Source organism: Ornithorhynchus anatinus, chromosome 11 (genome assembly GCF_004115215.2).
Source record: "Ornithorhynchus anatinus isolate Pmale09 chromosome 11, mOrnAna1.pri.v4, whole genome shotgun sequence".
NCBI lineage: Eukaryota > Metazoa > Chordata > Mammalia > Monotremata > Ornithorhynchidae > Ornithorhynchus > Ornithorhynchus anatinus.
The window spans coordinates 45,793,632-45,819,634 of NC_041738.1; the positions used below are offsets into that span (position 1 = coordinate 45,793,632).

Genomic DNA, 26,003 nt, shown 5'->3' on the forward strand with positions numbered 1-26,003 from the left:
TGGTAGGCCATCAAACCCAAACTGAAAGCATGATGTGAGATTGGCAGGAGAGAAAATAGAGCAATTGTCACTTTCACTGTCAGATAGCCTCTTTCTGAAGGAGATTGGCAGGAAAATGCTTGCAGGAAGTTTTGACCATTGCAGGCTGAGTGTGGAAAAAAGCCACATGGCTCAATCAAAAGCAGAGATGCCAACCAAGTTTCCAATAGAAGATTTTGGCAGACCATAGGTTAACTCCTTGGTAAATTGTATTTCGGATCCCTGGTCAGAAAACCATCCCTCTTCTTTGAGGGGTGCTTTCATCATGCCAACCTCTAGGGTTCATGGAAAGGATAAAGATGCATTGGTTTCAAACATCCCAGTGCAACCTGGGCTAGTCTAATCAGGCTATGCTGAAGGAAGGAAAGCCGTATAAACTGGCTGGTTTACAGCAGTAGAAGAAATCCTCTCTCTCTCACTCTCCTTCCTACTTTCTTTCCCTCCCCCACACCCTGCTCCCCCAAGGAGTGCCAGTGATTCTGCTGCCATGTTAGCACTGGAAGTGGAGAAGCAGTAACACATTACTTATTGGGTGTTTGAGAAAACGAACCATTCTGGCCATGGGCTTCAATAATAACAGCAGCCACATAAACAATCTTCCAGTTAGTTAGTTACATGCTTTTGCCTAGTTTATTATGCTTACACACATGCACACACATGCACACATACCTCATGTGGAACAGCAGAATGAGCTCAACAAGTAACCCACTATTTTCCTTCCCCTCCCAAGAGCTGGTGCCAGCAATTTTCAGGGTTTCAACATGGTCATTTAATTTCCCCCAGTGTATTTCTAAAAGACTCGAACAGACGCAGCCTCCTTTCAAGCTAACAAAAAGGGACTTGCGATGAGCCCTTTTTATTTTCACTTTTCTGGGTCGGTTGCAAGCTCCTTCTTTGAGTGTGATCACAGATGAATTTGGGGCCACGTGAATGCATGCTTCTGGGCACCCCCTGATTGGTTTTGGAGGCCAATTACCAATCACTGCATACTCACTCACCACAGTAGTCATCCCTTCACATAGCTTCTCTCAGAAGCAGGTAGCAAGGGTCTTTTTTTTTCCATGAGCTTGGGCAATAATAATAATTGTGGTATTTAAGCGCTTACCATGTACCAGGTACTGTACTAAGCGCTGGAGTAGATACAAGCTAACTGGGTTGGACGCAGTCCCTGTCCCACATGGGGCTCACAATCTTAATCCCCATTTCACAGATGAGGTGACTGAGGCCCAGAGCACTGACTGGATTGAAACAACATCCTTTATCCTTTCCAAGTAAAAGTGACTTACCCAAGGTCACACAGCAGACAAGTGGCCCAGCTGGGATTAGAATCCACAATCTTCTGAGTCCCAGGCCAGTGCTCTATCCACTAGATCACTCTGTTTAGTCATTTAACTTCTCTGGGCCTATTTCCTCATCTGTAAAATGGGGCCAAGATACCAATTTGTCCTCCCCCATAGATTGTGAGTCTCACGTGGGACAGGGATTCTGTCTGACCTGCTTATGTAGATAGATACATACATACATAGATACATACATACATAGATACATAGATAAATATATATCTACCCCATCGCTTAGCACATGGCAAGGATTTTTCAAATACCACAATTGCTATTATTCGGGCACAGTCTCTAGGAATCCCCCAGGAGCCAGCTTAGCATATCTTGATCACTTACTGCACAGAATTGGGTAGATGTTGATCATCTATTGATAATTACCAAAAAATGACAACAAATGATTAAAAAATATAGCTTTTATTTGCAGGGAAAAAAGTGAGCAAACCATTTTTAAATGGGCATAAAAATAAATATGTAGCATGTTCATCATTAGTTAGCTGGAAAATATGGTTTTAAGCTGAAAAGCCACAAACTTAAAAAAATATGTTTGGGATTTTAATAAACTAAATGTCCTTTGTCATCATTTAAATGTGTATTTTTATATACATATTTACAGATACAAATATGTCCTACATATTTTTCTAAACTTCATAATACCTTCCCCTAACTCCTGTGGAAAAATGTCAGTAGAAAAAGTGAGTTAGAGAGTATATGAGGCATTTGCTCTTTGGTAATAAACCTTTTAATTCAAGACTCCACAAGAGAGATCGGGTAGTCACCCCGGAGTCACCAGCCTAAGAGAATGTACCTCAAACCTGTGTCTACTCCTCCCAGACAGAAAAAAAGGATAGCCCAAGGGGGATCCAGAAAGGGAACAGATAGAGCTGCCAGGCTCTCCTTTTTGAGAGGAGAATAGGGGGAACTCAGGAATCCCTACCCCAAGCATCCATCACCACTGACATAAGAAATGGCAGTCTTGGATCAGACCAATGTCCAGCCAGCCCAGGATTCTGCCTCCAACAGTGACAACAGGACGTTTGGATGAACCATGTGTTGAAGCCCGGTGTGGGCAGGGATTGTCTCTCAACTGCTGAATTGTTCTTTCCAAGCACTTAGTACAGTGCTCTGCACACAGTAAGCAATCAATAAATACGATTGAATGAATGATAGAAATGGTTACCTATGGTTACAGATGTACCTCAATATCTTTTGTTTTTTTCCCTCCTCTATCTCTGTAGCTTTCCCTCTGGGAACCTCGTATGGATCTTTCTCCCCATGAACCTGTCCTCAAACTTCCTGATATTTTCTGCCTGCAAACCTCCCTTTGGCAACAAATCCCATAAATTTGTCAGAAGACAGTGCCTTCTGTTATTAATTTGGAGCTTCAGTGGGTGTCCCTCATCCTACCAGTGTCACATTTGCTAAATGGCAATTTTCTGCTTCACTCTGACTTAAAATCATTTGGATTTTGTCATTCCAAATATATATCCTGGGAAGTCTAGACTGAAGGGGTCACTCATTTTAGACTATCCTCAGATACATCTCCATTCATCTTGGTTATCTTAGTTGTCATCAACATGGTTGTCTTTCTAAACTTCATGGTACCATCCCCTAACTCATCAAAATGTCAGTTAGAGAGAATATGAGGTATTTTCTCTTTGGAAAATAGCATTTTATAACAGGGATCTCCCTGGGTGGTCCCAGCACCAATTCTAGAACTTTTTCCTGCCCAATTACGTCTCTCCTAAAACAACCTGGGGTCCACAGTAGCAATGTTCAATATGGAATCTCAACATGGGCTCCTCTCCCCCCACCGAGATGGAGCCTTGTAGAAAATATTGGTTTAAAGGACTCTGTTATCAAGATTCACAGAGTACCTGATTCTTACAAGGTGAGCAACCTGGGAATTGTGTTGGGTGGTAGGGAGGGGAAGACTACCCAGAATAGAGTGCAGGACAAAGTCCAAAAGAACTTTCCAAAACAATGAATTCTCCTCTGTGAAGTCTAACAATAATTGTAAGAGTAATAATGGGATGGGATGTAGGACTTCAAGGGGAGACAGACTTAAACGGTGATCTGTTGGTTTTCTCTGAAAAAGGGTCTTTGGTGTGTCCCACAGATATCCTGAAATATCCTGAACATCTGGTCGGGCTGTGGCTCTTCAGAAATCTGAAGCATCTGGCCATTAGCGCAACTCTTGCCTGCATCATCCACCAGCTGCCGCACATACAGCTGCTCAATCTAGAATGAGCAGAAAGTTGGATGTTAAAATAAAGAAGATAATGCTCCTCCTTCTGGATGCTCCTCCCAACCCCCACCCTGACAGGTAGGATCCCATAAGATGGAAGCTCAGAAATGGTATTCCCACACCTCTGAGCCAATTCTACATAAACACAGAACAAGACAAGTTCAGGGAGGCAGTCAGGGCTCCAAGGCAAAAGGGATTTTCATCATTTTTTCCTCCTTAGCCCTTTGAAAACCAAACCCTGATCTGGCAGGAGAGAAATGCAGACAGATTCTTTTATGCTGGGGATGTGTTACCTGTACAAGAATTAGTTTAGTGCGTAAAGGTGTCACATCTGGAAATTCTTCCCCAAAGCACAGCATCACTCTGCCATCGGGAAATCGGCCTTGGTTGTTGTAGAATTGCTGGAGCTCTGTGAAAAATGGGAAAGGGGACATGTCTTGACAACTGAATGCTCTTTGCATTTATTCTCACATACAGATATAACGAGTTCATCCTAGGCAATATCCTAATAATATCCTCAAAACACATAGAACTACATCAGCAAGTGTCTATTAAGCACTTACTTGGGCAGATCACCACATTGAGTTTTTGGCTTGACACTTGTTAAAAATGTATGAGGAAGAAAACTTGGAAGCGGAGCTCTCTGGAAATACCATTCAGGGGACCTATGACACTTACTGCACCTAGCATGCCCACAGAGAAAACAGGATTTGAGCTAAGAATCCTTCAGGAGTACTGAAGTGGCCTCCAAGGCTGCTTTAACATGAAAGAAAAAGGGACAGCTGGTGAAGCACCACTTCCCATGTCTACCCTAACTATAACCCTCTGCTTCCCCCACTCTTCCTGCTACCAGGATAAAACAGCCCCACTATAGAGTGCACATATGGAGGTACAGATGTGCGAATGGGCTCCGGGACAACAGAAGACAGCAAATTTTGGCCTGGGCAATCCTATTTTTCAGTTGCCCCTGACCATCAGAACACTGACCTGGCGCTGCCTTCCCCACAACACAAAATATAGAGACTGAAAAGAATATCAATTCAACTGATTGATTGACTGAGTGACATCTACCATACAGCCACCTTGCATGACCACTTCTATTAGAGAGGAGGGGGCTCTGACTCTGGGTCCTGAGAGCACTGACTGGATTGAAACAACAGAGGCAATATCTGATTCATAAATACAAGCCTACGATCATAACCAGGACGCCTCTGTTGTTTGGCTAAAACCCAACTTGTGTCCTTTAAATAGGAGGGGACTGAAATCTAAGCAAGGATGCCACGGAAGGAGGAAGAACACAAATTCACAATGAACTCCCATTCCGGAGAATATCTTCAGACAATCAATAGTGTTTAACAACTCTGTGCCTCAGTCTCCTCATCTGTAAAATGGGGATTCAATTAGCCCACTCTCCCTCCTGTGTACCCCATGGGAGAAGGAACTCTGACCTGATTAACTTATATGTACCCAGCCCTTAATATAGTACTTGATACAGAGTAAATGTTTAACAGTGACCATAATAAAGATGAGAATAATTTATTCTCGGTTTTCTCTGTGCAGAGCACTGAATTGAGTGCTTGAGAGAGTACAATCGAGTTAGTAGGCATGATCCCTGCCTTCAAGGAAATCTAGCAAGAGAGGCGCTACAATAAGAGGTAGGAAACAAAAACGCTTCAAAAAAATGTTATTTTAACTAAAAGTTTTGTAGCTGAGGAGTTTGTTAAAACAAGAGTATATTATAGTGCCAGAGTCCCTAGAGAAGACCTTGAATCAAGCAGAGACCTGAGCACAGAATTTTTTAAAATAAATAAGAATCTGGCTTTGTGTTGCATGCCAAGTATTAAAGGAAGATGAACACTATACAAACCTCTGAAAAACAGGTTTGTGTCAAATATCTTGACAACTTCATCCCGTTCCAGCTTATTGGGTCTGTCTTTATACATCACCGAGTTGCCACTGCAGAACACCCGCCCCTGACACAGCCTCTTGATGAAGATGCCTTGCTTGTTGCTGTGTAATAGGACTCCCCTCTCCAGGTGGCCAAAGAGTTTCTTGGTGACCTGCTTCTGACGGTCATTTTGGATGGCTTCCGCGGAGGGGAATCTGATGTGCTCCAGGCTTTCTGGGCCGTACATCTTCTCGTTGTGCATGGGCGGCTGGTTCAAGGAAATCCGGCAGCCCTCGGGGTAAGTAGTAGTGGCATGGCCCACAAGCTTTCCTCCGTAATAAAAGCTGATCACCATCTGGGAATAGCCTGTGGAAATAATTCATGTAAAGAGATGGCTACAATGGTGGGCGGTTGGGGGGAGGGGAGGAAGACACACACACACAGAGCTGCGTAGAAGCATTATTATGTAAAAGCTTCAGATGCAGACTAAGTTACATAGGTCCCGGGCTCTAAGTCTAAAAACGAGACTACTCTGCAGCTTAAGAAGCAGTGCAACCTAGCATAAAGTACACGGTCCTGAGAGTCAGAGGACCAAGGTTCCAATCCTGACTTCGTCACACGTCTGCTGTGTGACCCTGGGCAATTCACTTAACTTCTCTGTGCCCCAGTTACCTGATCTGCAAAATGGGAATTAAGACTGCGAGCCCCACCTGAACGTGGACTGGGTCCAACCTGATAAGCTTGTACCTACCCCAGCACGGAGTACAGTGCCTGGTACATAGTAAGTGCTTAAAAAATACCATTAAAAAAACAAAGTACCCAACTGCTCCAAGCCTCAGTTTCTGCTGCCTCACCATGGAATGGCTACTAATAAGAAGCCTGATGCTTCACTCTCTGTGGTAATTGGCGTAGGGGAAAGAACACAGGACTACAAAGTCAGGAGTCAAAACCTGGGTTTGAAACCCAACTGCTACTGACTTGTGTGATTTTGGGCAAGAAGATACTTTAAACTTTCTGGGTCGTAGCTTCCTCACTGGGGAGAGGCCATCTGCTCTCCGCTCTTAGATTCTGAGCCCCAAGTGGGGTAGGCACGGAGTCTGATCTTATGCCTTTGTATTTTCCCTACTGCTTAAAGCATAGGTATGGAGACTCCTGCCGAAAAAGATGGACAAGCCTCGAACCAGTCCCAAAGACTTGAAGTCCAAGAACCTGTGCAAAGGAATTATTGTGCTACTAGTTAGTTTGAGTAGCAACACTCACACTCTCTTGACCTGCCCACTCATGTTACATGTTATGTTGGGGCAGTGATGCAACAGACAAGCAGATGAACAGAAATGGAACACATAAAAACCCAATTTATGACCAAAATGACCACAGCATAGTGCCAGACATCGTGGGCACATTAGTGAACACGTAATACCGTTTTAAAAATTAGTCACTCCCTTCCTGTAGGTTTAGGGTTCTCTTCCTCAAGAGCTTATTAAAAACCATATTTTTTTTTTGAAATCTCCCTCAAGGCTTAGGGGAAGACAGAGGAGAGTCACGTAAAAAGACTGCATTTGGGAGTCACAGGTTCTTAAGTGCCGTACTTTCTGCCAGCCTAATATTTGACTTATCAACGCTTCACACTGAATGTCATTTTTCAGACCTTTACCCAAGCATAAAAAGGTACCTCAAATGTCTTCCTTCTGCCTCTCCAGCTATAGCTTACCTTCCCTTTTTGTTGGTAATTAGGTTACTGATATAAATTCCTACTTCACTAATGTAGACTTGGCTTGAGGAGAGTCAAAAAGCCACATTTCAGAGGGTGCCCCAACACAGCACCTGTTTAATCATCCTATTGTACCGCTATCTTATAATCTGATTTGTTATGTGATTTTCAGCAATTAACAACTTCTCCGTGCTTCAGTCTCTCTCTCTGCAAAATGGAGAAGTCTGCTGTTCACCTAAAGTTTTAGGATGGATTTTATTTGCATGGCCTGGAACACTCTACGTTATTATCCATCACCTACTTGTAGAGCAGTTTACAGGAAGTGGATCTAGAAAATTGTGTATGAGACCTCTTCTCCAGCCAAAATAAGCCTTCTTGAGACTCTTCTTCCCTCCTTAAATTGGTTTTCAAACTGCCCCATCCAGAGCATTCATGTTACTGACAAGTATGATGTCAACCAGTTGTCAGGAAGATAAAAGTGGCTCAAAAGAGCCTTTATCAATTAATTTCTGGTATTTATTGAGCACTTACTATGTGCAGAGGACTGTACTAAGTATTTGGAAGAGGACAATACAACAGAATTAGCAGACATTTTCCCTGCCCATAAAAAGCTTAAAGCCTAGTGAATCCAGTCTTCAGATGGGAACACCGGGGGCTACCTGGTAGTGATGAAATGGATCTCATCATCATTGAGAAACCAATAAAAGCAGAATCCATCAATCAGTGGTATTTATTTAGCACTTACTGTGTGCAGATATCACTGTTTTAAGTGCTTGGTAGAAGACAACACAACAGAGTTGGCAGACATGTTCCTTGCCCACAGGCAGCATGTCTACTTCCAGAGCAATTTTCTCCAGAGAACACAAACTGCTCTTCAGATTTCTGAGATATTTTTTAACTTACAAATAGGCAAATAGGAAGACCAGAAAAGTTTGCCAATCACCCCACAGCAAGTCACTGAAGGACCTGTGAAAAGATGTTAGCTTCCAGACTCATCAGAGCAGGGAGTCTAATCTCTTGGTCAAAACACCAAAATCCCAACCCAAGAGTTTATATAAGTGACCAAAACTGTTCTCTGATTCCATGATTCCACCATGTTCCACTCCATCTCAAACACTGCAATAGAGAATCTGCCACTGTACCTGAATGATGAGGTTCATATGTAGAGTACCCAGTCACCAAGGGCAAGGCTGTTGGAAAAAAAAATACAAAATTCAGATCTGCATCAGTTGATTCCCTTTCCTCTGGGTTTGAACACCCAAGTAGTTTTCTTGTAAAGTCAATTTAGCGTGTCCTCTCGGCCATACCACAGCCTTCCGCTGCATTCTCAATGTTGTTCCCCTCCCAAACATGAACTTATGGTTTCGTGAGAGCAGAAAGCCAATGAGGCTCACCCAGACCGGATTAGAGGTTTGCACATCCTCAGCCCTGGGGCCGGGGTTCTTTACAAGCACAGACTAAACCTATTATGGATATGTCTCGACTTCATGTCTTTTCTTGTGGCTGAATTACTCCAGGGGGGCATTTGGACATTGATCCACTGGTTCGTGGGGTAAGCCACATTTTAATCTCTTTCTGGAAGGGGAGTGGGCACCAACAGCCCATCTGGTCTACACTTAGCCCTCCCCAATTTGATGGCTCCCACTCCACAGACAACTCCAACCAGGGGTCCAGCATCCTTGGAATCAGCCCAACCTACCTGTCATTTGTCCTATTCACCTATGCACCTCCTAGTACTCAGCAGGACTAATAGGCCAGGGATGGCGAAAAGGTATTTTACTGTATTTGAGCACGCACTAAATACCCTTACTATGGCAGAAGGATAGGGATGAGGCAGCTACGACTCTCTCCCAGAATCAGTATAGCTTAAGAGGAGCTAGCATATTGGTTCAAGGGAAGACCCCGAGGTGGAAGAGGAAGAAAGGAGGAATGCAGAAAGTCTCATTTTCCCAACAGTGCTCAGTGTCCCGATAATTCAGAGCAGCAACCTCTGAAACCAGTGGGGAGAAGTAACTCCAAACTGTGAAATGAGAATTGAAAGATTATTCCTTACCTTGACTAGACTGCTGTATCCACCAGTCTGGTGGAATTGGCTGGCTTCTACAGGTCTCCTGAGGGGAAGGACTCCTCTTTATTATACCAAGATATTCATCTACCGAGGGCTAGTCAACAGAAAAAAACAAAATACACATACACACACACCTCTCAGATTTTCAAAGTAATAATTGGTGTACTCTAGAATTAATTTGCTTCATTTATCAATATGTCTTATGTATCAACTGCCTAGTGTTTGGAGAATTCTAATACAATGAACAATAAGACCTTCAGCTCAGCAATTTCTGAGACACTAAAATATTAAAGCATACCATATGCCAACTGAGCGTAAGTGTGCTATGCTTTGATAAACTTTATTAAAGCAATATATTTAGATTAGGAGGAACACCTGCCCTAGGCCTTCCACCAGCTGCCGAAATGAAGGTAGTAAATCCAATTTACAGAACAATTCACAGTATTATTCTTTCGATGATAACTGATAGGATAATCTACTGAGCTGACTCTCTGGGCTAGATCAGCAGGAAGAGACAAAAAAAAAGGTAAGTTTATGGAGAACTAAAGAATTTCTGCCCCGGCTGGGGTGAGTCAACCATTCTTTGATCTTACATAAATGTCAGCGGTTCACCTGAAGCATCATGAAGGTGTGCTCCCCTCACACTTCTGAGAGTGTGGTTTTTGATGACGATCGTAATTAATGTGTATCTGAATTTATTTTATAGGGGACTGTCTCAAAAAATGTGTCCACCATTGCATGATAGAGAGTCAGGAGAGACTAGCTGAGGAAGTCAGAGGCTTCTAGTCTAACACTGGGCCGGAAGGTCCAATGTTCTCAGGAGACACATTTCTCTCATTTAACCCAAATATTCAATCTGTGATCAAATCCTGTCAGTTCAACCTTCACTACATTGCTAAAATCCACCCTTTCCTCTCCTTCCAAACTGCTGCCACGGTAATCCAAGCAGTTATCCTATCCTTCCTTGATTACTACATCAGCCTTCTCACAGACCTCCCTGCCTCCTGTCTTTCCCCACCCCAGTCCACACTTCACTCTGCTGCCAGGATCATCTTTCTACAAAAACCGTTCAGTCCATCTTTCCCCACTCCTCAAGATCCTCCAACGGTTGCCTATCCACTTTCACCTCAAACAGAAACTCCTTTCCATCGCCTTTAAAGCACTCCATCACCTTGCCCCTTCCAACGTTACCTCAGTGCTTTCCTACTACAACCCAGCCCATGCCGTCGGTTCCTCTAATGCCAACCCCCTCACTGTACCTCAATCTCATCTATCTCGCAGTCAGCCCCTCACCCACTTCCTGCCTCTAGCCAGGAACTCCCTCCCTCTTCATATCTGACAGACGACCACTCTCTCCACCTTCAAAGCCTTATTAAAAGCACATCTTCTCCAAGAAGCCTTCCTTGGCTAAACCTTCATTTCCTCTTCTCCCACTCCTTTCTGTATTACTCTCACACTTGGATTTGTACCCTTTACTCACCCCACCTTCTACCCCACAGAACTTTTGTACATATCCATAATTTATTTATATTAATGTCTGTCTCCTCCTATAGACTCTAAGCACCTTGTAGGCAGGGAATATGTCTAATAACTCTGTTATATTGTATTCTCCCAATCCCTTAATGCAGTGCTCTGCTCATGGTAAGTATTCAATTAATACCATTAATTGATTGATCGAGATGACCAAGAATCAAGATCTCAGGGAATAGGTAACAGCATGACCATGACCTCTAGTCTCACACCCTTATCAAACCGTATGAAGATGCTTCACCCAACTGGGAGTGGAGGGAACAATTGCAAGCACTTAAATATGGCACATGTGGTTCTGAATGGGGAATTTCACCATGCAAACTGGCGTCTCTGCAGTAGTTACCTCTTTCATTAAGTCATCTATTTCAGATCGGTTGCAGTCCATTTCGGTGACTTCATTCACGCTGCTGCTGTTCACCATTCCTATTTTGCCTAACAAAGAACAAGTACAGCGATGCTATGACAAACAGCACGCAACAAACCAAATGAGATACTCAAGATTGAAAGGAATCTCAAAAAGGTTGTAAGAGAAACAACTGTACTATCAGATTAGGAAAATAGCAGTCTACTAGAATTCTGCATGTATTTTAGGGAGGTTTACAGAGAAAAAGTTTTAAACACTCAAATGTCAAAACCTTCAAAAACCACAAGACTCCTAATTGGGTATTTCTGAATGAATGTTTAACAAACTCACTTTTGCACATGTAGACAAAAGAACTTTGCATGGGCTAAACCTAAAAGTTGAGGCATTTTGAGATGCTGAAAGAAGATTTCCTGCCAGAAAAATTTTGCATGCCTACAAAAAAAAAATATATGTGTGCATATATATATATATATTGCTGGCAGGAAATCCCTTTACAGTTTTTCTGAAGATTCACACATACATGCACACACACCCATGCACACTTGCAAGTACAAGGCCTACAGTTTTATATAAAACTTTTAACCAGAGTTGATGGCCAGAACTGCCAAGCTCCAACTGAATAAATAGAAAGGACAATGGATTTACTGAGCATCCGTTGCTAAAAACACCGCATTATTCTATCTTTAAGGTATTCTAATTTCTCTGCTCCACCTCCCCCACTTCCCACTGCTTCCAACACCTAATTCTCCAATTTCATCCCTAGGATGGTTTTGTCTCTGAGGATTAAAGTAACTCTAGGATTCAACCTAAAAATCTACGGTTCACTTCCATCCATCACCAGCTACGAGAATAAAACTGACTTACTATACACTGAAGGTTAGGAGCTCTGCTGGGGGTCCAGGGGAAAGAGCGCTGGTCTGGGAATCAAGCTCTTAAGTACAATGCTGTGCACACAGTAAACGTTCAATAAATACCACTGATTGATTGAATCAGACCTGGATTCTAGTCCCAAGTCTGCCTACATAATTGATTAATGAGGGCGAAGACTGCACATGTACATAACACCTACTTGCTCAATGCATTCTGTCCCCCAGCGAGAATACAACTGGCAAGAGAAGAGTGTGAATGCTGTTGAGCAAGTCACTAACACAATCATCAGTTCCTCTGCACAGGTTCTCAGTCCTAAAGTCTGAGATCTGAGGTTCATCTGTCATTCCTGCCAGGAGACACCAACATCGCCACTGGAAATGAAGTACCAAAATGGAAATCTTGACTGCGTGTGCTTGTATGGTATACGTTATTTGCACTTTGGTGCAGCCCATAAATTCCATAACTGCATTCTCTCCTCCCCCTACTCCCACCACTTCTCACAGCTACCAATCCTGGAAGATTTGCAGGAATACTGTTAAGGTTCATAAACCACTTCAGAAGAGTAAATAATTTGTCTATCAATGTCTATACCAACTAATCATTTATTTCCTCCTCACCTCCCAAAATACTGGCTGAGGGTTTTTCCTCATACTTCCGGCCACTTTTGCTGTATAGCCATTGTATAGCACTTGGAAATAAGAAAAGGCTTGCATAACTCACCAACAGTTGCCTTCACCAACCTAATCACACTGAGAGTGACAGAACTCAGCCTTTTCTTTCCACTCTGCTCTGACACAGTGGGCATTTTTAATCCCATAATTCGGATAGAGTGCTATTAAAGATGTAAGGAATGTCCTTTCTCTAGCCCCCCATCAGTCTGGATAAAACACAGTCCACTGACAGCAGAAACAATTGTAAGCACATGTACTGCACTGATGAAGCCGCGAGTACTATGACGTAAAACCACTTTAACATGAGGTTCTTTAGGAACACAACTACCAGGCTACAGGAGAACTGACTGTATAATTCCTCTGCTGTGATCTGAGGCCACCCAGAGCCAGAAGTCCCAGGAAGGACTCTTCCTCTCTATCTGGAGTGGACATCTGCTCTTCAAAGCAGAGGCACGGAATTCTTCATTCACTCAAACATCAATGTGCTGAAAAACACACATGCTTAGACAAGAAAACTGCATGACAGTTTGGAAAATACATTTAATCTGAGCAGATAAAACTGGCTGCTTAACTACCCTGGCTCAGTTCAAGTCAACAAAGGAAGGTTTGGGAATTAGCTTTTTTTTGCCAAAGTTCAGCAAAAAATTCCCTTTAAGAATGCCAATGTAGGCTCAGAGAAACATACTGTGTTCCTTTAATCGGCTGAAACAGCTGATGTCTCGGGTAACTATTGCAGGGCTTACTACAATGCTTGGCACATAGTAAGTACTTGACAAATACCACAGTGATTATTATTACCATTATTGAGCTTGGAGGTGCTGGCAGCTCTACAGTCCCTTCATCCCTCAGCCATCAGCCTGCCCGGGCTCAGGAGATTACCCTGTAGCCACTCAGGTAGTGGAATAAGGGAACTGGATTGAGAAGGTGAAAAAAACTAGATTTACTCCCTGAGGAACTAGCCAAGGAGTCTGCAGTATAGTTCCTGTGGCAGGATCAGAAGCAGAACTAGTGGCATATGGCTCCATTTTTGCATCTACACACGCAACAGTTAGGCCTAGAGTGTCAGGTCTGCCCTACCAGGAGTTGAAAATAATGAAACTGTTATAGAAAAAGGCCAGGGAGTGATGCCATAAGAGCACTCTGGTTTCAGAAATAGAGAACTCTCTCAAGCACACTTCACCAGAACAAGTAGGATCTAAAATTTCTCTAAGGCAGAAAATAGTCTAGACAATGTTTCCAATAACAACAAAACCAGTATTCTTCTAAAGTCTGTTTCTAAATATTATCCATTTCTATTCGAAGTTGCCATTTTGAAGTCAGAGGAAAGGCATTTTAATGTTTGGATGTACAACAAAGCAAAGAAATATCTCATTCTCCTTAACTAGTTGGATTACACACACACACACATACACACACACACATATTTATATTTGTGAGAATGTGTATGTATGTGTATGTATGCTTCTGCAACAGCCACTCATTGTTTCAAATCCATCTTCTAATTAAAACTAAAGATTTGAGAGGCTTAGAATGATTTAGTTCAAAAGTTTTCAACCAGGGATATATGTGCTCCCAGAGAGATATCTGAAAACTGCTGTGCTGGGCTCCTGAAGGAGGCAGGAATAATGTGAGTTTAGCAAGGAGTGAGGCAGTAATGACACAGGAGCAGGTGAGAAGACAAATTGCCTCAACTGCTTCAGCCCCCATGGTCAACTCCCCAGATTTGTGCCTCGGAGCAGCCTCACAGCCCCAAGACACAAACTCTGAGGAGCAGTGGGGGGGCCTTCGGTTTCTCTTACCACATGCTCTACCCCACCAACTGCTCCAGATTTCAGGAGATCAACCCTCTGGGTAGAAGTGGAGTAGAAGTGTATGAAAGGGCTGGGTGTGAGGACTTCAGCTTGAACCTTGAAATCTCAGGAGGACAAAGCTGAAAAAAACTTCTGCTCTAAAGTTTGGAAAGGATAGTTAGTTACATTTTTGTTCTTCCTCTGGAACTATGCGGTAAACTTTGTATGGCTCAGAGATGTCCAACTGGGATCGATCTGTCACCTCCTCAAAGTCTGGGCTCTTATTCAAAGCACAGCGTAATCTCGTCTTCCAAGTCGCTGGCTCAGCTTTGTCACCTTCTTTAAACTTCCCTTTAAAGACTGCCCATGCCTAGAGAGAGGGAAAAAGAAACATAAAATTAAAACCTACCCACTGAAGGCCCAGTATCACAGCAAATACTTGACTCCTGCCATTAACATTAGGATCCAACAGGTTATTCATTTGCAGGTTTCATGCACTGTAAGGTACAACAGGAGACCTCCATATGTGAGATTAGGTAAAGGCTTTCACTGAACAGCACATAAAAGGTGAACACACTAGATACCCTTGATGGTTAAGGAGCACCAAGAGGAAGTTACACTTGGTTTCACTAGAGTTTTCAAAACAAAGCCTTTGTTGTTCTTTCAAAAAAAAAAAAAATCAAACCCTAGTTGCAAGTTTAGAATGTATTGTAAATTATGCAAATTCCCTGAATATAGAAAAATACTGCACTGCTATTTTTTAAAATTACTTCTTTTGCACTTATAAAGCCCTTTTCCATATGTTTTACTACTAAGTCAAATGAAATGTTTTCCCCTCGATTGACTGATTTCATTCAACCTGGTTTAGCAACCTTTGAACAGTCCAAGATCCAAATATGGACCAAGATCCAAAGTAAGAAATTGAAGGGAATTAATATTTTGGTTAACACCATATCAAGGCTTTATATTTATGAGATAAATCCATTTGTAAAGAGAAGATACCAGTGTGCCCCAGATTAAATGAATTTGGGTTTCCAGGGGCATAATGACCAAAGAAATCCTTAGGGTACATGACAAGCTCTAAGAATCACTGGAATTGTTCCATAAACAGATGAGATAAGGAAACTCAAAGTTCAAGGCCAACAATTTTTCTTCCCAGCTCATCCTTCTGTGGGCAGACAGCACATAGCAGTGATAGGAAATCCAATCAGTAGACCACCCTCCATATATCACCTCAAGTGTCCATTTCCTTTTCTTACATAAGCACAAATTATTTTTTAACTATTTCCTCAGAGCTTTGGTTATTTTTATTCAAGGGCAAAAACTGTCATAAAATGGAAGATTTGAAATCCATGTTGCATCTAAATATGTCCTGGGAAATGGACATTATTGACCTATTTGTAACTATTTAAATTTAAGGCATACTCAGATGTGCGTACCAATAAACACAGCTATCAAACTAGGCACAAAATTGTTTCTGGTTGGAGAAAATTCCACAATATAACTGCCACAAAGTAGGCAAGGGAAAAGGATAGATTTACAGACACACTATAGAAAGAGCAGCAACAGATTGTTTATTAATCAAAAGTTCAACTGTCTCTGATTTTTCTAAGGACATGGCTTTCCACTAAACGGCAATCAGAATTAAATAAAGGAAGATCAAGACTTTCCTGTTTAATTAACAAATTCATATTTTGTTCTTCAAATGGCCTAAATATTTTTCCCAGAAACAGATTTAGCTCTATGAATGTGAAATAAACCACTTATCCATTCATGTCTTACCTCTAAAAGACCTGATTCGAAAGACTATTTCCAAGCAACATGCCATGAAGGGCTAGATGTAAGAAGCTACCTAGAGATTAAACATTGCTTGATTCAGGAAATTATTCAGACTGACTCAAAACAAGGTGCACAATTCTTCGAGGTGGATTTGGAGGCACTTTGAAACACTCAGGTACATATGGCCTTGGGTTTCAATATTACCCACCATACTTCTAGCAGAAGAGTGAAATAGTTTCAGCCTTAGTAAAGTGAATATGATTGTGAGTCATGCACAGCAGTGATGTAGAAAATGGTAAAATGCTTGTGTTTCAGTCAGTAGCGATTCCAACTCTCCATTCTAGTTCAGTTTGGCCTAACCAGAGGGAAAAGAATGACTGCACCATAACATACAGAATTCAGAAGACAAAACAGATTTAATTTTATCTAAACTGGAACTGGGAGGCTTTTTATTGATGCTCGATATAAAGGTCTTAAGTGGATCTCAGGGTCCTAGGCAATGCACTGTGCAAAGGAAGCCAACAACCAGGCAAGATGTGGAAGTCCAAATACCACAGAGAAGAGGAAACTGGGTTCTATCCCTTGAAGAAACTGAGTGGCTACAAATCAGAATTTTCAAACTAGGAGCTCAGACCCCTAGAGGATTCAGAGGAGGGTTACAATGCTTCAAATAGCTTCTGAGTGGTGGGACGGGCAAACTTCCCTTCTCTCCCAACTCTGAGGAACTCTTTTGAGCCCAAGACAAAAACAAGCTAGGATTTTGATTTTCATTTTTTTCGGAGGGGACAAGGAGACAGGAGGTGAAATGGCAAATACAGGATTGTGGGAGCCTCGAGGGGAAATCACAGCATAAAAAAGTTTGAGTTTAACCGCTGCAGGTGAAGATAGTGGTAATAAGTTTTTTAAGCACCTACAGTGTGCAAAGCATGGAGCTGAGTGCTGAGAAAAAGTATAGGTGATAGGGTATTTGCTGGCTGGGGTTGGTTCTCAAAAGGTCTGTGGGTCACAGTCAGTCTTTGGAGAATTCGCCAAACTGGTGGGTCTCCTTTCATTACGTCAGATTGGCTTTGTGGTATCCTGGACGTACACCCCAATCAGAAGAAAATGTAATGTGAAGAACAAAACTAGCTTGCTAAATATTTTTGAGATCCACTTGTGAAATAATGCTATAATATAATGCTACCATTATTATTATTTTTAAACTTAACAATTAAATGCTTCCCTAATTAGAATACTGTATGCCAGATAGAGGATTTGATATCATTAATTCTGGAATTAGTACTTACCGAAGTTTTCATTTTACTCTTCCATAAAAATGAAAAGACTAAAAAGCAGACAGATAGATCTACAGTCTGTTGGGCAGATATAACTGCCCAAGCTTAGCTATATTTTCTTAGAAAAAGCGCAAGGTCTTTTTTGTGGTTTTGAACCAGCTTTCTCCTGTTATAATTACAGAAGTCAATAATGGGGCAAAATTATAAATCTTATGTACAGCCGGGATTGCATCTGTGCTCAAGAATTAAAACACATCTGCTATATTTAACTAGTAACTCCCCCTCGTCTCCTCACCACAAAAAATAAACATGTATACATACAAGTGTTCAGGGCACTAGTTTCCAAACATTTGCCAATTTGTGGCATCCTAAAATCCACATTTTATGTTTCTACAGAAGCCTTCCTCCAAGAAGGCAGTGATACAATTCTAATAAATGAATATTTTTCCAGTGTCAATTTTAATGAATTCTAAAAATAAAAAATAAAAACACAAGATGTGCAACTTTTAACTTGTATAACCCTTAACACATATATGCTCTAAAACTTTAAATGAAACTTCAAGTCAAAATTCATATTTTGGAAGGCATTCACAGGTTAGACACTTTATAATCTACATTTTTATTTCAGATTCCTGACTTACAAACATGGCAGCAGTAGAAATGTGTGGTAGAGAGTAAAACAAACAACACGGAGAAGGAACACTGCAATTCCATTTTTGCAGTGAAATGTTACAAATTATGTTTCCAAATATTTTAAATTCCCTTTTTATCACATATATGTCACTTGTTCACACAATTTAAAATTGCACACTGACTTTATAAACATACTTTTAATTGCCATCTGATTTTCTTTTTTTAATTGTAGCTCAAATGTGCCAGAAGCTCACTGTGGGCAGGGAATGTGTCTGTTTATTGCGATATTGTACTCTCCCAAGAGTTTAGCACAGTGCTTTGCACCCAGTAAGCAGTCAATAAATACAACTGACTGACTGAATGAATGAATGAAAGATGCCTCAGAAAAACTGACTGATTGCCTCAGACAAACTGATTCTGATGAAGGAAGGAAAGCAGTTCACGTAGTGCCCTGTATAGGAAAAGCTCCCTCACGGCCCCCCCAATTGTGTTCACCTGCTTATTCCTTGCCTGGCATATTTAGGACATCAGTATGAAACCCCAGTTTGCCCCGTGACACTTTTTATTCTGATTTAACATCTCAACCTGGTGACAGAATGTGAATATCACAGTTAGCAAAGAAAGAAATTGGTCTCATTACCTTGAAAATGGAGGCATCCACCTCCTGGTTATAATCCTGCTTGCCAGCATGTTTCCAAGGGATGCGAAACATGCTTTTCTCATCGTTTTCCCAAATCAGTCCTGAGTACATGTTACTGTCAATCTGTTCAATCAGCCACTGTCTGAGCCGCCTTCCGCCATTCCTATCACACATGCTTTAAAAAAAAAAAAAGAAATTGCAAAATATATATTAATACTCTTCAATTCACTCATCCTCTAACCGTGTTCGATAAAGGAATACCACAAAAACCATTTGCTATAGGATAATTCAAATTAGAAAATTGTATGGTAACTATTCTCCTATATAGGTAAGATATAAAACGAGGCTACGGTCCAGATGCCAGAGAGATCACTTTGATGGAGAAATATTTCATTCCATTCTTCACACAGCATGAATTTCACATTTGTCACACAATTCTATTCTCTTAGAAACAATTTAGCTACACCACAAAATTAGAACAGCGAGGCCCAAACAAATTGCCAAATCTAATGTTGTTTAAAGCACTCTTTGGAACTTAGACATCTCATCAAAGCTCTTAAGCTTTCTCGAATACCACGCACAGCCTCATCACGCTATATTGTTTTACAGTCACTAGTTTTAAGGACATCAACTGGAAATCCCCTTGACAGCTGGACAGGCACCCACCCAAAAAAAAAAAAAAAACCATCTTTTTCCTCTGCCTATAACCTCCTTCAACAAGAGGTAGCATTTAAACCACGAGCTTTATGTTTGAATGGAAAAGGCAATTTTGAACCCCAAAAGTTACAACGCCCATCGGACAACTAAGACTACAGCTGCATCCAGTGTCCAACTGGTCCATAGGGCAAGAAAGCCCTTGCTCTAAAATTTCTCTCTGGGAAGGGAGGCTTTTTGAATCTGGGGGCCCATACTTTATAGCCTGGGATCCTTCTTATATAGAGGAAGAGGAAAGGGGGACTCTGGCTATATTTTCACCAAAGCTGGTTTTATCCTCTGCTTTACCCGAGCCCCTATGGGAAAGAAACAAGGAGCCGGGCGTGTGACTGAGACCTGGTAATGGGGGGGTAGAAAGGGCTCGTAGGGGGGCCGAGGTCACCCTTCCCTTCCTCCTCCTCCTCTTCCCGAGAGCAAATGGCAGCACTGTGGAGAACGTCCCTTCCCCTCTTTGCTGCCACAATGCCCGCACACGATTGGAGGGAATCCAGGACCAAGGTGCCCCCCTCCCTAAAACCCTCCCGGAGGCCGGTGTGGCATAAGTGATCTGGGGCAAGACCCGTTAACTTTTTCCAACAGGATTTGGATAGGCAGGGCGGGCTCCTTTGGACCTTGGGTCAAGGGGTTGAAATGGGGCGGCGGAGAGAAGCGGGGCACTGCACCAGCTGCAGAAATAGCGTGGCCTAGTGGACACAGCACGGGACTGGGGGTCAGAAGGACTTGAGTTCTAATCCCGGATCCTCTCTTGTCTGCAGAAAAGCCAAGTGACTTGCCCAAGGTCACACAGCAGACAAGAGAGAATCCAGGATTAGAACTCAAGTCTTTCTGACCCCCGGTCCCGTGCTGTGTCCACTAGGCTTCTCTGCAGCTCAGTTACCTCATCTGGAAAATGAGGACTAAGACTGAGCCCCATGCGGGACAGGGACTGTATCTCAACCTGATTACCTTGTATCTTCCCCAGCACTTAATAATAATGTTGGTTTGTTAAGCACTTACTATGTGCACAGCACTGTTCTAAGCGCTGGGGTAGACACAGGGTAATCAGGATGTCCCACGTGGGGCTCACAGTCTTAATCCCCGTTTTACAGATGAGGTAACTGAGGCACCGAGAAGTGAAGCGACTTGCCCACAATCACACAGCTGACAAATGGCAGAGCTGGGATTCGAACTCTTGACCTCTGACTCCAAAACCCGGGCTCTTTCCACTGAGCCACGCTGCTTCTCTTAATACAGTGCCTGACACACAGTAAGCACTCAACGAATACCAGGAAAGAAAAGAGATGAGGATGTACAGAACCCTCAGCCCAAACCCAACTGTCACTGGCATATCTGCAATGCCTCCCAGTGAAGGAAATGTGAAGGAAAAGGGTACATTATTCTGACTCTCATTTTCCTCTTTAGGCGCTGATACGGCAATTGATGTGAAGGATTGTTAAGGAGTGACCATGCTAGATAACTTAACATTAAAGCAAGCCAACCTTCCCAGAAAAAAAACAAAAACAAAAACAAAACACCCATACAAAAAACATTCCTGGCCTAGTTCTAGGATTTATAATCAGGCTTTTGTAGGAATGGTAAGAGAAGAGACAAACTAGGGTCCTTTCTTCCTCTTTTTTTTTTTTAATTGGATATCTAAATTTTTCAGCATGCTAAATTTACAAACTAACTATTGTTTAATCTGTTAGGCCTTTCAGTGGAAGGGAAAGGAATACGTAAGTTAGATGGGCTCAATACAGATATAGTCTTAACGAGATAATTATCCAGCCTTTTTAATTATTAAAAATAATCATTAATACATTGCTGGTGCTCAATAAATCATTAATCATGGCACCAACTTTCAGGAAAACTACATAAACAGCATTATGTGTTTCCAATTCATTTCTTCCTGGATTGTAAGGCGATAATTCTTTTTTTAACTACTAAGTCCTAACTAATGATAATCTATAGCTCTATAAATTTTGTCAGGAGGAGTTACTGGTCAGGAGGTCAAAATTCTCAAGTTGTGTACAATAATGATAATAATAAAGATGGTATATGTTAAGTGCTTACTATGTGCCAAGCACTGTTCTTTGCCCCTCACTAGCCCCCCAGTCTGGAAGCAATTATGCTATCCCTGCAGAGTACCTGAGTAGGCCTTTCCAACAGCAGCACATGACATTTTCACCTTTAGGCCAGGTGCACATTTCCCGCCCTCCACCTCCCCCAAACGGCACTTTTACTGGAAAGTTGAACCACTCCTTCCACTCTCCTTCTACCCCCATTCTTCCTGTTTTGAATAAGGCATTTCCACCGTTCTTATCCAGGTGCCTATAAGCCAAGTCCTAGAGACTAGCCCCTTAATACCTTATAATGCGGCCAGTGAAGCCACTGGCTTTTTCCCCCAAGAGAAACAGCATGGTCAAGTGGATAGAGCACAGACCTGGGAGTCAGAAGGACCTCAGTTCTAATTCCGGCTCCACCAGTTGCCTGGGTGTAACCTTGGACAAGTCATTCGACTTCTCTGGGCCTTGGGGGTTAAGCCCGTGAGCCCCACATGAGTCACGGACTGTGTCCGACCTGATTAGTTTGTACCCGCCTCAGCACTTAGTACAGTGCCTGATACAGCATAAGCACTTAATAAATACCATTAAAAAGAACCAAAAACAAAGTGGAGGAAGTATTCAAGGTGATAAGAACATTACAAAATTTCACTCTCCATTTTCTACCTAGAAAGCAGTTAGCTGCCCTGAAATACACGGGCTATCTTCCATTTAAAAAAGATCTTCATTGCAATAATCCCAAACCTTCTGGTGAATTGGTTTCAAAATGTCTCATTAGCAAAGGACTCTGCAGCAAACTTCTGGCTAGAAAGGACAGGTGCCTTTCGCTTGGTGATTGAAGGAACGAGGACAGTAGCCAAAGGCTCCGGTCCGAGTCGGAAAAATGATTCCAACCAGGGATCTGCTCAGCCATTTCAAAACCTGAGTTCCTTCCTAAACTGAAATCAACAAACGATCAATTCTTTTCCTCCCGGCTATCTCCCACATCGGCCTCACCATCTGCGAGCCAAGGCAGAAGGCCCCTTCATCCCAGAGAGATGATCAAAAACACTTCGAAAAGATTTTGAAAGAATCAGGTCCATCTTTGACATGTCCAAGCAGTCTGAGACCCTCCTTAGGCCTACCACAAAAATGAAAATTCAGTGGCGTGGCCTCCCATTCACTTCAAACTTCTTTCGCTTTAAAGCTAAAAAAGTTCCTAGTCATTCCACAACACTGGCATTGCACTCATAATTTCTCTGCAAAAAAACCCCAAAACACTGATCCTCATGAAAAAAGTAGCTTAGCCATCTGAAATGAATCTAATCAGCCCTTAATCGGCTTTGGAGACTAGATGAAGGAAAGTAAAACATATTAAGCAAAGAGGGAGGACCTGCCAATATATCCTAAAGAGGATTTTGGTTATTCCATTAGTCTCCAGGAGAGGCTGGAAAGGAAAAAAATCACTAAGGCCAGGGAAACAGTTTCTCATTTAAGAAGGTATTTAGCAGGAACTAGAAGACAGAAGCATCCAATTTGCCAGAGAAGCACCAAAAATACCATCTGAAATAGGGACATTACAGCCGAATGTGGGTAGGGTGTTTTTTTTTTCAAGCCAGCACATGGTCTGTGGAAGTAGAGTCTAGTCTGCAAGGGAGATTTTAGGTTCTTCTCTTGTTTCTCCCATCCTTTTTTCCTAGCATTCCAACCAACCATGTTAACGGTTTTACTTACTCGCTTCTTTAATAGCCACAGATTTCTTATTCATATGCAATTTCTTTGATCTCTTTTGGCTTTTCTGAGGCCTGAGGCAGGAAACAGGTTGGTATTTCACGTGTACTTCCTTCACAGAGCGTTACAGCTAAATGTCAGCCTCACACTTTTCTGAACCAAAGGTCTTTGAACTTAAGGAAAACTAGAGAAGGGCCTATAGCCTTAAAGCAGGTGGGTCAAATTCCCATCTGGCTACTTTGGGCTTAAATTCTAATCCCAATATAAATTTAGGGCTTTAGGGGTTGAAAAGCAAATCTGTGCATTCCTTGTGGGTACAAGTGTAACAGTGAATGGTTTAAAAGGAAGACTGTGAGCCCGTTCTTGGGCAGGGATTGTCTCTATCTGTTGCCGAACTGTACATTCCAAGCACTTAGTACAGTGCTCTGCACATAGTAAGCGCTCAACAACTACTACTGAATAAATGAACAGATGGCAAATAGTTCTCGGGACCCCCTCGGCGAAAACCGCCTCCTCCCTGCCCATAATGTATACAAATTATATACTCTCTCTAAATATTTTATATAGTATGGTTTTTTTTTATTACTCTATTTTATTAATGATGTGTATATATTTACGATCCTACCTATCTTGATGATACTGCTGCCCGACTACCAGTTTTGTGGTCTGTCTCCCCCTTTTAGACTGTGAGCCCGTTGTTGGGCAGGGATCGTCTCTGTTGCCGAACTGTCCATTCCAAGAGCTCAGTACAGTGCTCTGCACATACTAAGCGCTCAATAAATACTAGTGAATGAATGAACAGATGGCAAATAGTTCTCGGCCCCTGCCACCTCAGGGAAATCCCCCTCCTCCCTGCCCATAATACATACAAATTATATACTCTCTCTATATTTTATATAGGGTAGTATATTTTTATGACTCCATTAATAATGCGTATATATATCTACGATTCTATTTATGTTGATGGTACTGATGCCTGACTACTGGTTTTGTGGTCTGTCTCCCCCTTTTAGACTGTGAGCCCGTTGTTGGGCAGGGACTGTCTCTGTACTCCAAGTGCTCAGTACAGAAGCGGCATGGCTCAGTGGAAAGAGCCCGGGCTCAGGAGTCAGAGGTCACGGGTTCTAATTCCGGCTCTGCCACCTGTCGGCTGGGTGGCTTTGGGCAAGTCACTTCACTTCTTGGTGCCTCAGTGACCTCATCTGTAAACTGGGGATTAAAACCGTGAGCCCCTCGTGGGACAAACCTGATTCCCTTGTATCTACCCCAGCGCTTAGAAGAGTGCCCGGCACATAACAATTATAAACTCAATGGAAAGACCCCGGGCTTGGGAATCAGAGATCATGGGTTCTAATCCCGGCTCTGCCACCTGTCGGCTGGGTGGCTTTGGGCAAGTCACTTCACTTCTCGGTGCCTCAGAGACCTCATCTGTAAACTGGGGATTAAAACTGTGAGCCCCACGTGGGACAACCTGATTCCCTTGTATCTACCCCAGCGCTTAGAAGAGTGATCGGCACATGATAATAATAATAATGAGGTCAATGGAAAGACCCCGGGCTTCGGAGTCAGAGGTCACGGGTTCGAATCCCCGCTTTGCCGCTTGTCAGCTGTGTGACTGTGGGCAAGTCACTTCACTTCTCTGTGCCTCAGTGACCTAATCTGTAAAACGGGGATGAAGCCAGTGAGCCTCATGTGGGACAACCTGATGACCCTGTATCTACCCCGGCGCTTAGAACAGTGCTCTGCACATGGTAAGCGCTTAACAAATACCAACATTCTTATTATCATCATTATTAATGATGGTATTTGTTAATTATGGTTTCTAAGCGCCGGGGTAGACACAGGGTCATCAGGTTGTCCCACGTGGGGCTCACATTTTTGAATCCCCATTTTTCCAGATGAGGTCACCGAGGCCCAGAGAAGTGAAGGGACTTGCCCAAGGTCACACAGCAGAGAAGCGGCAGGGTCGGGATGAGAACCCGTGACCTCCGACTCCCCAGCCCGGGTTCTTTCCACGGAGCCACGCTGCTTCTCTAATAATAATAATAATAATAATAATACTGTTAGCATCTCTTAAGCGCTGACGAAGCAGCGTGGCTCCGTGGAAAGAGCCCGGGCTGGGGAGTCGGAGGTCACGGGTTCGAATCCCGCCTCTGCCCCTTGTCAGCTGGGTGACCGTGGGCAAGTCACTTCACTGGGCCTCAGTGACCTCATCTGTAAAAGGGGGATGAAGACTGGGAGCCTCACGTGGGACCACCTCATTCCCCCGTGGCGACCCCAGCGCTTGGAACAGTGCTCTGCACATAACAAATACCAACATGATGATTATGAGTATTACTCCAGTGCTCTGCACGTAGTAAGCGCTTAAGAAATACCAACATGATTATTATGGCAGCGCTCCGCACAGAGTGAGCGCTCAAGAACGGGCCGAAGGAGGCCAGGCCGGGGCGATGAGAAGAAGAAGCCCCCCCCCGGAGGCAGGCGGTCCTTCTCCACGGGCCGGGCTGAAGTCGGGGAGCGTGGGGGAGTGCCCCCCCCACTCCACTGAAGTCGGGGAGCGTGGGGGAGTGTCCCCCCACTCCAGAGGGAGAAAGCTCAGGTCCTACCTGGCGGTGGGCGGAGGGGGCTGCCTTCCCACGGGGCGAGCGAAGGGCCGAAAGGGCGAGCGGAGCAGCGAGGAGGCGGAGGCGGCGGCGGC

General features: G+C 43.0%; 1 protein-coding gene across 1 annotated transcript; it reads right to left on the reverse strand.

Annotated features, from left to right (window-relative positions):
• Window positions 1-1,774: 1,774 nt before the first annotated feature.
• Window positions 1,775-26,003, reverse strand: IRF8 (interferon regulatory factor 8). The gene is made up of 9 exons (XM_029075735.2): window positions 25,912-26,003; window positions 18,843-19,017; window positions 14,703-14,886; window positions 11,165-11,253; window positions 9,277-9,385; window positions 8,366-8,413; window positions 5,492-5,878; window positions 3,918-4,033; window positions 1,775-3,617 (listed from the first exon to the last, which is right to left on the reverse strand). The coding sequence occupies exons 2-9, from the start codon at window positions 19,014-19,016 to the stop codon at window positions 3,441-3,443; spliced, it is 1,284 nt and encodes a 427-aa protein (XP_028931568.1). The 5' UTR covers window position 19,017; window positions 25,912-26,003; the 3' UTR covers window positions 1,775-3,440.

Bases quoted from the DNA above. Each gene is read 5' to 3' on its own strand.
- IRF8 (XM_029075735.2), bottom strand. From the start codon at position 19,016: ATGTGTGATAGGAATGGCGGAAGGCGGCTCAGACAGTGGCTGATTGAA. The intron at 4,034-5,491 runs GTTTGTATAGTG...CATTTTTCACAG, and splicing joins CACAAACCTGTTTTTCAGAG to AGCTCCAGCAATTCTACAAC. The intron at 3,618-3,917 runs GTAACACATCCC...TGCTCATTCTAG, and splicing joins CTAAACTAATTCTTGTACAG to ATTGAGCAGCTGTATGTGCG.